Genomic DNA, 14569 nt, shown 5'->3' with positions numbered 1-14569 from the left:
CAAAAGAAAGAAATATGGACTGCTAATTTCTAACTCTATAACATAAACTCTACCCCTTCTTAAATCCCTCTACACACACATACAAGCCACACAAAAACATGGATTTCAAGGGTGGGATAAAATAGTTCAATAGCACCAATGCCGGAGTACAGGATTTAATGGGTTGATTTGGATCGATGTTTTCCAAATTCCTTTCAGTTCTTGTTGGTGACACTAGGTGGTCTTCAAGCACTTTCAGTATTTAGTTCACAGGTTGAGTACTTGCCTTTCAGTGTCTCTAACAGTGATTTTCCCTTTTGCCTCTTGACAGGGGTTTTCAGAGAGAGAGAGCAGGTTGTAGAGATATGAGAAGAAAAAGCCAGCTAGCTATTATTGTGGAATTACTGGAATCTTCCATGCGCAGGAGAAAGAGGTTTTTGGTCTTGTTCCTTTCAGGCTAGGAGCTACTGTGCTGCACTGCTCTCACACAAAACCTGGTCAGGAGCCAATTAAAACGTTGCCAGGCAGCTCCCTTGGTCCAGGGCTCCTTTCCAGCACCATGCTGTCTTTCATGGCACACCCTGTTCCAGGATTGCAACATTGTGTGTGTATATGTATGTATATATATATATATATATATATATATATCTTGTTCCAGTGGACATGTCTTTTAACCTGCAGCCATTGAAATTTTAACCCCCAGTCCAACAGAAAATAAAAAGACATGTTCCTTACACCAGTGAGAGTAAAGTCCCGATCCCAGCCCTCTGCTGATCCTGCCCAGTGACTGATAACTGTTATAAACCACTTTATAATCAGACTTTTAATTCCAGATTTCTATCTATTCAAATTTCACCATTTGCCGGGGTGGGATTCGAACCCGGATTCCCGGGGCATTGCCCTGAGTCTCTGGAATACTAGTTACCACTATGCTACACCTACCCCTCTTTTCCACCTGCCACCCCCCTTCCCCTCCCGAAAGGCTGTGGATGCAATTGGGGTTGGTGGTTTGTGGGGGGTGGGTTGGGTGCAGAGGCAATAGGAGCCTTCAAGGTTGAGGTTGGTAAATTTATTCTAGGTATGGGCATCAGGGGATATGATGCAAAGGACGGTAAATGGAGTTAAGATGCCGATCAGCCATCATCTAATTGAATGGTGGAGCAGGTCTTTTAAAAGCTTATTTAGGTATGTGGAAAGGAAAAGATTAACAAGGACAAATGTGAATCCATCACAGACGGAGCCAGGAGAGTTTGTAATGGAGAGTAGGGAAATGGCAGAGAAACTAAAGAGTTATTTTGTGACTATCTTCATGGAGGAAGGTACAGAAAGTCTCCCAGAAATATCAGGGACCCTGTAGCAATAGGATGTTCAGGGCTGAAAGGGGTAACGTGCGGGGCTGGAGAAACAGTTGTGTCCACGTGATGATGTAAGTGATACGCGCTCAAGAGTTGAGAAGGAGAAAGCGCTCGGTTTAGACTGGGTAACACCTGTAGTCTTGTATTTCTGTAAATAGTTACGTTTCCCCGGTAAACCAGTTACTGTTCAGACATATCTATGTCTTTGCAATCGTTCCTTAGCCAGTAACAACCAACATGCAACATGGTGGCAGCCGCGAAGTACCCGGACATCTCCGAAAATCAACTTTAAAGAAGTTTGCCAGTCTGACCTGAAAAAAGGCGCCAAAAGTGAAGACTTTGGTAAGGCAGTTGAAAATCGTCCAGAAGAGCCCCATAGGAGACGTGGAGGCTGAGAAGCGGAGAGAAAAAGAAATCAACTGTTCAGCCTACCGAGGGCTACACCATAGCACGTGAAAAACCCCCGATCCAGCAGCAGAATCAAAGGACCTGACGGTCGAGGAAGGGTGAGCAAACCTCGAGAAAGGCTCAGTCTTCAGATTAATGGCGCAGTAAGCAGGGGAGATTTCATTTCAGCGAGCGTGGGTTCCGATACACCCAGCAGCCCGAGTCTGAGATCAGCGCCGTCACACATGGCAACCACGAGGCTGCCGTTTTTTAAGAAAAAAATGCGGCTGCTTAAACAGGATTCCCCGATGGGAGGAAAGCTTATCGGTAACTTCCAGCAAATAGTTTCAAATTTCTGGGAAGTTTAGGACCGATTACTAGAAAGGGCCAGCGACCTCAGTGGGTATCAGTGAAAGGCTGGTCAGTGCGGGAAGACTCCATTACTGCAACAGACCTTTATAAAAAAAACCAGGCAGACTTCCTAAGGGCTTAAAATAGCTATGGGTACCAAATTCACCTTGCCAGATGGATTTGGGCACATGGAAGGGCCAGATCAGATACAGAACTGGGCACTATGGAAGAAGAGATTTTTAAGATTCAGAATTGCAACCCGATTGAACAGTAAGTCAGAGGCTGAGTAAGTCAATACATTATTCTATTCCAGTGGAACAGTTGCTGATGATGCGATAGCAAGAGAAGGCATTAATGAAACATCAGACAAATTTGAAGAAGTTATTAAAGCCTTTGATACTTATTTCAATTTATGGAGTAACAAGGTATTAGAAAGAGCCAAGTTTAACAAAAGGGCTGAGAAACCCGGTGAACCAGTAGATTCCTTTATCAATGACCTGCATTGATTGGCTGAAGGTTGCGAATATGGCGATCTTAAACCTGAGTTGATACGAGACTGCACCACAGCCAGGGTTACTGATGACACCCTGACCGACTGCAACCCAAAGAAGACCTGACTCTGGAGAAGGCGCTACAGTTAGTCAGACAATCAGATACAGTTAGACAATCAGATACAGTTAGTCAGACAATCAGATACAGTCAGACAATCAGATACAGTCAGACAATCAGATACAGTCAGACAATCAGATACAGTTAGTCAGACAATTAGAGGTCCGTCAGCAAAATAGAGCCATACTAAGAGGAGAAGACAAGCCCCAATTCAGAAAACCCCCAATGACGGTGCAACTTATTAAACCAAAGAATGTCAAAGAAGCTTCAGGGATGAAGACATCTTACGGAACAAAAGCTCAAGACGCCATTAAACCATGCCAGCATCAAAGAGCCCCACAGGCACGAACAGCTTTCACTGTAAAAGGTTTGGACATTTCGGAAAGATATGCAGAACTAAAACCTCTCAATCCACAGACGGTAATGAGGAATCTCAGCAAGAAAAAGAACAACAAAGTTTCTTGGGTGAGATCAAAGAACCCTGTGCAAATTCTAGAATGTGGACATTTGTGTCAAAGGACACATCACTGGTTTCAAATTGGATACCTGTCTGATAAAGAGCTGTAGACAGTAAAGCAATGCCCGAGGCCATCTACAACCCAATTATCTGGTCCGGGAGGAATCGAGCTGCAGTTCAAAGGCACGTTGCAAGCAATGCACCAATATAAGAACAAATGAATACAGGAAATGTTATATGTGTTTTACAACCAGGAACTCTCTCCTCTGAGTTGAAAAGCCTGTGTCAACCTCAGCCTCATCCAAAAGATAGAGGAGATCAACCAGCGAGGAGCTGGGTCTGACTTCAAAAAGGATTTTCCCAAATATTCACTTGTCTGGGGGTGGGGGGTGGTAATCAAAGACTGAATACAGCATGTCGGTGCAGACTTGATGGGCCGAAGGGCCTCTTCTGCACTGTGCGACTCTGTGATAATGCTGAGGAAAGATGCTGAGCCTGTGTGTCTTTTCACACTGAGGAAGATACTGCATCCACTCAGTTCCAGCTGCAGTTTGACAAGGCGACTAAGATGGGAGTCATCTCCCCCCCCGTCACCAAACCGACAGAATGCTATTCCGAAACAAAACAGCTCCCTTCACATCCCTGTCGACCTGACTCAACTCGAGGCTGTGGTGCGGGAAATCCACCCGATGTCCTCGGTGGACGACAGCTTGACCAGGCTCTCCCGAGAGTTCGAAACCCGATGCCGATGGAGACTTTTGGCAGGTGCCGTTAGGTGAAAAATCTAAATTGTTGACAACCTTTACTACTCTATTCGGCAGATTTTGCTTTAATCATTCGCTGTTTGGCATAACCTCGGCGCCCCAAATTTTTCAGCGAGCAATGGTCTACCATGTTGCAAGGCCTTATAGGTGTAATCTGCCACACGGAATGGCGTCCTTGACCACAGAGCATCTGCCAAAGACACAACCTGAGACTTAAAGCCTTCGTGAGCCATTCATAGGAAGAAGGACTGACACCTGACGATAAGTCTGAATTTTCCAGAACAATCCATTCGATTTTTAGGTCATATTGTGAGCAGAAAAAGCAAAGGCCTTGTCATCCATTCCAGATCTTCAGCGACTCCTGGATATGGTAACTCAGTTGGCAGAATCCCTGCCGAACCTAGGCATGGAGCCTTCGAGACACCTATTGAAAGAAGGCCCAAGCTGATGTTAGGATGCACTCCAAGGGCAAGCGTTCTGCCAGCTTAAAGACAGGCTGCTCTCACCAGACATCCTGGCTCCCTACCACCCACCCCCACCAATCACAGTCGCAGCTGATGCCTCAAGCAGTCCTGCTTCAAGAGCAACTGAATGGGCGCCGTTGACCAGCCTATCACGCGTCTTGGGCCCTATCTGACACAGAATTGAGGGTACGCAGTTATAGAGAAGGAGGCTCTCGTGGGCTTGCAAGGAATTCTCCAACGCCCAGTGAATATTCATCGAGACGGATCACAAACCACGAGCCTCATTACTGGGTGAGAAGGAACTCGCCAGAATGCCACCAAGATTCCCGAGACTCCGCTTGTGACTAATGTGCTTCGCTTCCGAGACTGCGTATGTCCAGGGCAAACTAAAAATGACTGCGGATATATTGTCCCGGGCCATGGTTGACCACCCGGCAACACAGGGTAGTAATCTGATCAACGAGGCTGAGTCCGATTGCAAAGAGCATGAGGACTGCAGCTGCACCCGTCAACACTGCAGGCAAGGTTAGCCCCAGCGACAATCCCAAACATGCAAATACACTTTGAACAGCGGAAACACTTCACCACAATGGATGATCTGCTGGTGTACGATGAGCAGTTGGTAGTTACCATCTCACTCTGTCCGGAGGTTCTGCAAAGGATCCACCAGGGCCACATGGGCATCACAAAATGCCAAGCACAAAGCCCAGTTTGCTGTGTGGTGGCTGGGAGCATCAAGATCAATAGAAGAGATGATTTCACATGCCTGGTGTTGTGGTGCACAAACCAGAGCAAAGGGGAGCCCCTTGTCCCCCCACACCCCCTTCACTCAGTTCCCTCCCAGATCGTGGGAATGGATCTATTTATGTACAACGGGGAAATCCTTCCTTCCTCATTACTGGCTATTTTTCCAGGTGGATTGAGGTGAGACGTTTTTATGCACTATGACCACTGAGTCAGTCATTAGGTTGTTGAGAGAACTTTTGGCGATACATGGCATTCCGGACCAGGTGGTGCCCAACAACGGCAATTCGCCAGCGACTACTTCACCCATTTTGCTGAGAACTACGGATTCCTACTTTTCGAGGTGTCCCCCAGCCCAACAGTGAGGCGGAAAGGGGCACCTGCACTATAAGAAGAACCAGGACTTTCCAGTTGCACTTTTAATAAGCAGGTCTACTCCTGTGGATAATGTGAATTTGTACCATCCAAACTGCAGATGGGCAGAAAACTTGGCACCCGGCTTCCCATTCTGCCCAAGGAATTAATCCCAGGGTTAGCAATCCGGGACTATCAGAAGGTTCAGGACCAAGAACAATCCTACAGAAAATGGCAGGTTTCCATTTACAGTAAGAGGTACCGTACCAAAGACCTGCCTAAGCTGAACAAAGGAGACAAGCGGGTGTGGATTTTCAAGGTCCCACACAGGGGGTTAGTAAACAAAATTAGAGCACATGGGATTGGGGGCAATATACTGGTATGGATTGAGAATTGGTAAACAGACAGAACAGAGAGTAGGAATAAATGGGCCATTCTCAGGATGGCAGGCTATTAAAGGTGGGATAATTAAAGGATCAGTGCTGGGGCCACAGCTATTCACAATCTATATAAATGATTGTGGGGACCAGTTGTAATATTTCCAAATTTGCTGATGACACGGAACTAGGTGGGGATGAGAGTTGTGAGGAGGATGCAGGGAGACTTCAAGGGGACTTGGACAGGCAAAGTGAATGGGCAGAAGGAATATAATGTGAATACGTTTGAAGTTACGCACTTTGGTAGAAAAAGCAGAAAGACAGAGTATTCCTTAAATGGTGCGTGGTTGGGAAGTATTGATGTCCACAGGGACTTGGGTGTCCTTCATGAGTCAATAAAATGTAGCCTACTCCTGCTCCTCCTATATTCCTATGTCTCAAATTGTCTTCGTGGCAATACAAGAGAGATTGGAAGCTGAATGGCTTCCTCCTGTTCCTATGGTGGTGGACTTCCTTGTTGAACCACTGCAGTCTGTATGATGAGAGTGCTGACACGGTGCTGTGATGTGGGGGGGTTTCAGGATTTTGACCTGGAGGCGATGAAGGAAGAGCGATTATATTGTTGCAGTGCCCTGGTACAGCTACCAGCTCCTGATAGATGGGTCTTGTACACCTGGCACTGTTACCAGTCAGCTTTCTGAATGTGCTGGGCCTCTTAGCTAAGAAAGCGCAGTTTTGGTTGAAGTAAATGATCTTTCTGGTTGCTGGAGTTAGTAAATCCTCAGATGTTTTTCTTTGTTGTTGCCTCAGCTTGTGCAAGACTTGTGCATCAGGAGCTGCCATCATTATATAATATTGATATCTCTAAGTACTATGGCTACAAGAGCAGGGAATTCGACAGCGAGTAACTCACCTCCTGTCTCCCCACAGCCTGCCCACCATCTACAAGGCACAAGCCAGGAGTGTGATGGAATACTGTCCACTTGCCTGGTTGAATGCAGCTCCCACAACACTCAAGAAGCTTAATGCTATCCAGGACAAAGCAGCCCCGCTTGATTGGCACCCCATCCACAAACATTCACTCCCTCCACCACCGACGCACAGTAGCAGCAGTGTGTACCGTTTAAAAACAAAACTAGCTCAGTAGTAAAGATTAAAGAAATAATTTGACATTTTTCTAGAGCCTCATCATGTTTCTGAAACATCCCAAAGCACTGCACATGTAATTAATTACTTTTGAAGTGCTGTTGTCGTTGTAAGTTGAGCAAAATGAAAGCGGATTTAAGTATAACACCAATTACTAGGAGTTAATGAGTAACTACAAAAAGTGCAATAGCTCACATTCCTGGATGACTTTCCCTTGGGATAATTTTTCCCCTCTCCCCCTGCCACCCTGCCCCCACCGAATTGGAAAGTGGTGGACTCCATTTGACTTGGCTTCATGGCAGCGATACAACAGAGATTGTAAGCTGAATGTGTGGGGAAAATCAGTCAGTGTCCCATTGCTGTACCAGGTATCTCTCTAGAGAGCTCCTTGGGCTACTGCATTCTGTGAAGTGTTTGTATCTCCTTTCTCCCAACCCCCACCTCCCCCCCACCCCCCCCTTACCAAAATGTGGCAGGCCACTTAATACATGGAATATTTTGGTTTGGGCCACTGGGAATAGTTAATTGCCAATGCGATGTCATTTAGTGATGTTTGTTCAGGAAAAGCAACCGGTGGGTAGTTTTAGTTTTCTGTGTTTCTCAGCAAGCAGTAACCAGTACCGGTGAGAACGATTGGCTGACGCGAGTGAAGAATTAAGAGTCTTAATCATTATGTTTGATTTATGATGGGAGGAAAGATTCTCACCCCCTTTCCCCAAGCCACTCTTCATCCCAGTGAGAGTAAAGTCCCGATCCCAGCCCTCTGCTGACCCTGCTCAGTGACTGATAACTTGTATAAGCTGTTGTAAACTCTCCTTTCACCCTTTGCTAATGGGAGTGACCAGGCAAATGGGGGATATCACTGATATTTCCTACAACGATGAAATAAAAATAAGGCTATGCCATGTACAGTCTTGGGCGCACTCCATTCTAAATGAGAGAGCCAGGGAGAAGGACCATGTCTATACTGCAGGACAACTTTTGCGGTTGAAAAGAGTTAGGAAGAAGTCTAGATCAATGGAAAATTAGTAGTAGTCAGGAGACAACCAAGCTTGTGGGTTAAAGGCTTGTAGGATAGGAAGGGCGACTCGGAGGTGAGGAATTCTGCAGTTTTGAACTCCGGGGAGTGAATGAGTTGGGATGGTGATAGAATGATGAGCCTTGAAGAAGAACATGCAAGATGTTGTCCCCATTGGAATGGAAGAACAAGTGAGCAAAGCTGAGAGGGACAAAGCTGAGAGACGAGAAAGACTGTGGGTAGATTAAGCAAGAAGAAGGGCGGAGGCTGTAGGTGAGAGAAGTATCATGATCACAAGGTTATCACGGTTTATTAACTGTATTAACACAGTTTTGCAGTCTTGGACTTTGCAATGGTCGTCTGTCAGCCATAGTAATGCTTCTGTTTAATTAACTCCTTTTCTGTCCTCGTAACACACTTTAAGGAATGCAAGTGAATAAATCAGCAGCTTTCTTGCCAATAAACCTCAGTTCCCTGTTCTGGCTACTTCCTGAACATGCAACCTGGGGGGGCTGCTCAGTGTGGAGGGTCAGGCTTTTAAAGCTGCTGAGCCCACCGTGGGGCAGATCCAAAATGTGAGACCTAGTGCTCTTCCAGTGGTTAATGGCATCTTATAAGGAAGAATAGAATGATGCTTCTGTAATTCCCATTACTACCAATAAATAATTCTACTGCTGGCTTGCAGAGTTATGGAAATGATTTGCAGATGTGATTTCTGAGCTCTCTCTACTTGTGGGGGTGGCTTGAGAGATTCTAAAAGCTCCAGAGGGGGAAGAACTCACACAAGGAGCAGCCAGACTCCAGGCTTAGTGTCAGAACATGTTAGCTCTCGTCTGGACCTGGAAAAATTTATTCATTTTGCTTCCAATTTCCACCCCTCCATCATTTTCATATGGTCCAACTCTGACACTTCCTTGACCTCTCTGTCTCAATTTCTGGTGATAGACTGTCCACCAATATCCATTACAAGCCTACCGACTCCCACAGCTACCTCGACTACAGCTCCTCACACCCCGCTTCCTGTAAGGACTCCATCCCATTCTCTCAGTTCCTTCGCCTCCGTCGCATCTGTTCTGATGATGCCACTTTCCAAAACAGTTCCTCTGACATGTCTTCCTTCTTCCTTAACCGAGGTTTTCCACCCACAGTGGTTGACAGGGCCCTCAACCGTGTCCGGCCCATCTCCCGCGCATCCGCCCTCACACCTTCCTCTCCCTCCCAGAAACATGATAGGGTCCCTCTTGTCCTCACTTTTCACCCCACCAGCCTCCGCATTCAAAGGATCATCCTCTGCCATTTCCGCCAACTCCAGCATGATGCCACCACCAAACACATCTTCTCTTCACACCCCCAGGTGGCATTCCGCAGGGATCGTTCCCTCCGGGACACCTTGGTCCACTCCTCCATCACCCCCCATGCCTCAACCCCCTCCCACAGCACCTTCCCATGCAACCGCAGAAGGTGCAACACCTGCCCCTTTACTTCCCCTCTCCTCACCGTCCAAGGGCCTAAACACTCCTTTCAAGTGAAGCAGCATTTCACTTGCACTTCCATCAATTTAGTCTACTGCATTCGCTGCTCCCAATGCGGTTTCCTCTACATTGGAGAGACCAGCCGCAGACTGGGTGACCGCATTGTGGAACACCTTCGGTCTGTCCGCAAGCATGACCCAGACCTCCCTGTCGCTTGCCATTTCAACACTCCACCCTGCTCTCATGCCCACATGTCTGTCCTTGGCCTGCTGCATTGTTCCAGTGAAGCTCAACGCAAACTGGAGGAACAGCACCTCATCTTCCGACTAGGCACTTTACAGCCTTCCGGACTGAATATTGAGTTCAACAATTTTAGATCATGAACTCTCTCCTCCATCCCCACCCCCTTTCCGATCCCCCTCTTTTTTTTCCCAATAATTTATATAGATTTTTCTTTTCCCACCTATTTCCATTATTTTTAAATGTATTTCCTTTCCATTGTTTTATCTCTACCTTTTAGCCTTTTTTGATTCCTTCACCCCACCCCCACTAGGGCTATCTGTACCTTGCTTGTCCTGCTTTCTACTCTTAATTAGTACATTCCTTTAGATAATATCACCACCTTCAACACCTCTTTGTCCTTTTGTCTGTGACATCTTTTGGTTATCACCGCCTATCACTGGCCCTCCATCCAGCTCTACCTGTCCCACCCGCCCTTAAACCAGCTTATATTTCACCTCTTTTCTATTTTTACTTAGTTCTGTTGAAGGGTCATTTGGACTCGAAACGTTAACTGTGTTCCTCTCCGCAGATGCTGCCAGACCTGCTGAGTTTTTCCAGGTGTTTTTGTTTTAGTTTGTACTGTGTCCTGACGAAGAACTGGTATTGAGACCCGCCTGACTCCGAAGTAAAGCGGATGTCCACGGGGAGTTGCGCTCTGCTTTGCTGCAGGATCTGTCAGTTCTTAACGTGTTCAAGCTTAATTTACGCTCTGAACAGCAGCTTTGGTTTGGAAGAAATGGCTTTGCAGCGGGGCTGAGATTGTAGTGGATATGCATCTTTTGCGAAGTGAGGGGTTGCCATTTTACTGCACAATTTGCATTGCTGTGCAGCAGTGTGGGCTCCGCATTGAAGCAAACCGTGTGCAACTTGGTTGGGAAGTCGTCGGAATCGGATTCACCTGAGGATCATGAGGCAATCCCGTGGTTCTTTGTCTTCACACCTACAGCCGCATGCTCCATTTGACGACATGTTGGTGGAATATCTTTGCCTAACTGCAGTATAATTGAAACTGATAAAAGGTGAGGCTAGAAGGGTTCTCACAATCAATAGAAATGAATTTCACAGAATGGTTACAGCAAGAAGGAGGCCATTCGGTCCATTGAGCCCATGCCTGCTCTCTGCAAAAGCAGTTTAGCCAGTCCCACTTCCCCTGCCCTTCCCCCGTAGACCTGCAAATTTTCCTTTTCAGGTGCTTATCCAATTCCCTTTGGAAAGCCCCAATTCAATCTGTCTTTACTATGCTCGGGCAGTCCATTCCAGATCTTAACTACACACTGTGTTAAAAACCAAGTTTTGTCTCAAGTCACCTTTCGTTCTTTTGCCAATCACCTTAAATCTGTGTCCTCTGGTTCTCACCCTGCCGCCAAGGGGAAGTTTCTCCCCATCTACTCTGGCTAGATCCCTCATGATGTTGACCACCTCTATCAAATCTCTCTTATCAATCTTCTCTCTCAGAAGAACAGGGCCCAGCTTCTCCAATCTATCCAAGTAACTAAAGCCCCACATGCCTTGAATCAGTCTTGTAAATCTATTCTGCTCCTTTTTAAAATCCTTTGCATCCTTCCTAAAGTGCGGTGCCCAGAATTGGACACAATACTCCTTTTGAGGCTGAGCCCTTTTACAAAGGATCAACATAACTCCATTGCTTTTGTACTCTATGCCTCTATTTATAAAGCCCAGAAGTCCATATGCTTTATTAACCACTTTCCCAACCTGTCCATCCACCTTCAATGATTTGCACACATATACCCCAGGTTTCTCTGTTGCTGCAACCCCTTTAGAATTATACCCTTTATTTTATATTGCCGCCCCCCCCTTCATTCCGCCTACCAAAAATGTATCACTTCACATGTCTTTAAATTAAATTCCATCTGTCACGTGTCTGCCCATTCCACCAGCTTGTCTACATCCTCTTGAAGTCCATCACTGGCCTCCTCAAAGTTCACAATACTTGCAAGTTATGAGCCATCTGAACATTTTGAGATGATGGCCTGATGGCTCAAGTCTAGGCCATTAATCAAGAAAAGCAGTGGCCCTAGAACTGACTCATGGGGAGCCCCACTCCAAACCTTCCTCCAGCCTGAAAAACAGCCACTCACCATTACTCTGTTTTTTGTCACTCAGCCAATTTTGTATCCATGCTGCCAAGTCCCTTTTATTCCGTGGACTTCAGCTTTGCTGGGCAAGCCCCCCCATGTGGCACTTCATTAAATGTCTTTCAGAAGCCCATATACACCACAGCAACTGCATTGCCATCAGCCATCCCCTGTTACCTCATCCAAAACGCCAATCAGGTTAGTTAAACACGATTTGTCTTCAACAAATCTGTGCTAGCTTTCCTTAATTAATCCACACTTTTCCAAGTGACTGTTAATTTTGTCCCAGATTATCGTTTCTATAGGTTTTCCCACCGCCGGAGTTAAATTGACAGTTTGCTAGGTTTAACCTTGCACCCCCATTTCAAACATATGGGCAAATTTGCGATTTTTCAATCCTCTGGCATCACTCCTATATCTAAGGAGGATTGAAAGGGTATGGTCAGTGTCTCTGCAATTTCCACCCTTCCTTGGATGCATCTCATCTGGGCCTGGTGACTTATCATTCTATGTATTTGCACATTGTATGTGGTGCCCAACAGTAGATCCAACTGTCCATAGGTTTCGCTGACACTGTGGTTTAACCAACAATTGGATGCTGGTGAACGTAACCTGTATTTTATTTTATCCTTTCATGGGATGTGGGCATTACTGGCAAGGCCAGCATTTGTTGCCCATCCCTAATTGCTTTTGAACTAAGTATATTGCTAGGCCATTTCAGAGGGGAGTTAAGAGTCGACCACATTGCTGTGGGTCTGGAGTCACATGTAGGCCAGACCAGGTAAGGATGGCAAGATTTCCTTCCGTAAATGGTCACTGTGACTGAGACTAGTTTTATAATTCCAGATTTATTAATTGAGTTTAAATCCCACGAGCTGCCTTGGTGGTGGGCTTTGAACCAGAGCATTAGCCTGGGCCTCTGGATTTCTAGTCCAGCGACATTACTATTATGCCACCACCTCCCCCGATGTAAGGATGAATGGAGTCTTGCTTTGATGCAGCACCTTTGTGTGGATGGGTGCAGGAGGTTACAAAGGAATGTAGGCAGATTAAGTGAGGGGGAAAAACTAAGGCAGATGGGAGTTCAATGTGCAGAAGTGAAGCTATCCAGTTTGGGTCTTAGAAAGTCAAATTGGAATTGAAGGGTACGAGAGAGAACAGTGGACAATATTACACAAAATTTGCGGTCAGTTAGATGGATTGCATTGTTCTGATGAATTTCCTTCCCTCATTTCCCCCTCACCGTGAATCCCGGAGTGCATTCTTGCATCTCCAAGCTGTCAGGTCCTCTGCCATTTTGGGCATATCAGCTAGTTGGATCCAAGCTCAGTCCTGGGATTGAGTTTCTGCACAAAAGCAAAATACTACAGGGTGCTGGAAATCTGATGATGAGTCATTGACCTGAAATGTTACATCTGTTTCTCTGGCCACTGAGGCTGCCTGACCTGCTGAGTATTTCCAGAACTTTCTGGTTTTGTTTGATTTCTGTGCCCCTGTTATTGTGCGAGATCCAGGCCAAAAACATCTTCGTGGTTCAGCATCCCTTGGAATCTTGAATTCTCCAGAAAGCTGTCTTCTGGGGCACCTTTTCTCAGTTGCAAATGGTCTAAATTTCAAACGCCTCTCCTTACAGCTCGAGATTGTTCACTCAGCTAATTTTTATGAAATGCTTGTGTGCAGATATTTTGGAAATCGATCCTATTGCTATGACAGACTTCGGAAATATAATCTTGCACTAGAAGATGCTGAAACCTCCATCAGGCTTGCTGCTGACTGGCCTAAAGGCTACTTCAGAAAGGGAAGAGCACTACTTGGAATAAAGGTTAGTGCATTTATCCACTCCAGGTTTTTGACTGTATATTGATCCACTCCAGGTTTTTTGACAGTGTATTGATCCACTCCAGGCTCTGATAATATATGAATTCACTCCAACGTATTTCATTTTCTTTATTATCAATTTGTGTTTTAATAAATCGGTGGGGGTTGAGGGGTAGGTAGGTTCGTGGCAGGAGTGTGTGTTGTGGAGGAGGATGTGGGGATGTGGTTGGAGAAGTTGGTGGGGGACTGGAGGGGTAAGTGGGGTGGAGGGAGTTGAAAAGGGATGTGCGCAGGGTCCCGATGATTCTTAATTTGTTTTAATGTCAAATGTCACAAGATCTGTTTTGTGAGAAAGTCCAATACAGACGTGAGAGCTTGTGTCTAAGTAGCTGAAAGATTTTCTTCAGGCTCTGGTATGAGGCACTGGGAGCACTGCCTGAGCAATCTCTTTGAACTATCGTAAACCAAGCTCCTTGTTGGCTGGACTATGTGTTTCAAATCATGAAGGGTTTAGATAGAGTAAATAAAGTGAAACTGTTTCCAATGGATAAAGGCTGATAACTTGGGCATAGATTTAAGGTGATTGGTGAAAAAAACCAGACACAAGGAAAACCCCCTTTACTCGTTAGGATGTGGAATGCACTGTCTGACAGGATGGTGGATACAGATCCAATAATACCCTTTCAAACGGGAATCGGATAAATACTTAAAGGAGGAAAAAAATTGCAGGGAGATGTGGAAAGAGCAGGGGAGGGAGACAAACTGGATTGCTTTTCGAAAGAGCTGACACAGAGTCGATGGGCTGACTGGCTTCCTTTTGTGCTGTAATTCCATCACCCTCCTCGGTGGCCAATCACAGCAAGAATCGTGGTGAGAAGGGGGAGACTACGATTGTC

General features: G+C 46.0%; 1 protein-coding gene across 2 annotated transcripts in view; it reads left to right on the top strand.

Moving 5' to 3' along the window:
• Window positions 1–14569, top strand: part of LOC144694550 (uncharacterized) — a 188531-nt gene that overhangs the window by 106054 nt on the left and 67908 nt on the right. For both annotated transcript variants that reach the window (XM_078565109.1, XM_078565108.1), the window contains exon 9: window positions 13536–13677. In XM_078565109.1, coding sequence (XP_078421235.1) covers window positions 13536–13677 — 142 coding nt within the window. The remainder of the gene's footprint in view (window positions 1–13535; window positions 13678–14569) is intronic.

Source organism: Cetorhinus maximus, chromosome 20 (assembly GCF_964194155.1).
Source record: "Cetorhinus maximus chromosome 20, sCetMax3.hap1.1, whole genome shotgun sequence".
NCBI lineage: Eukaryota > Metazoa > Chordata > Chondrichthyes > Lamniformes > Cetorhinidae > Cetorhinus > Cetorhinus maximus.
Note: the sequence above shows the minus strand (reverse complement) of the source record. Positions and strands in the feature narration are given on the sequence as shown.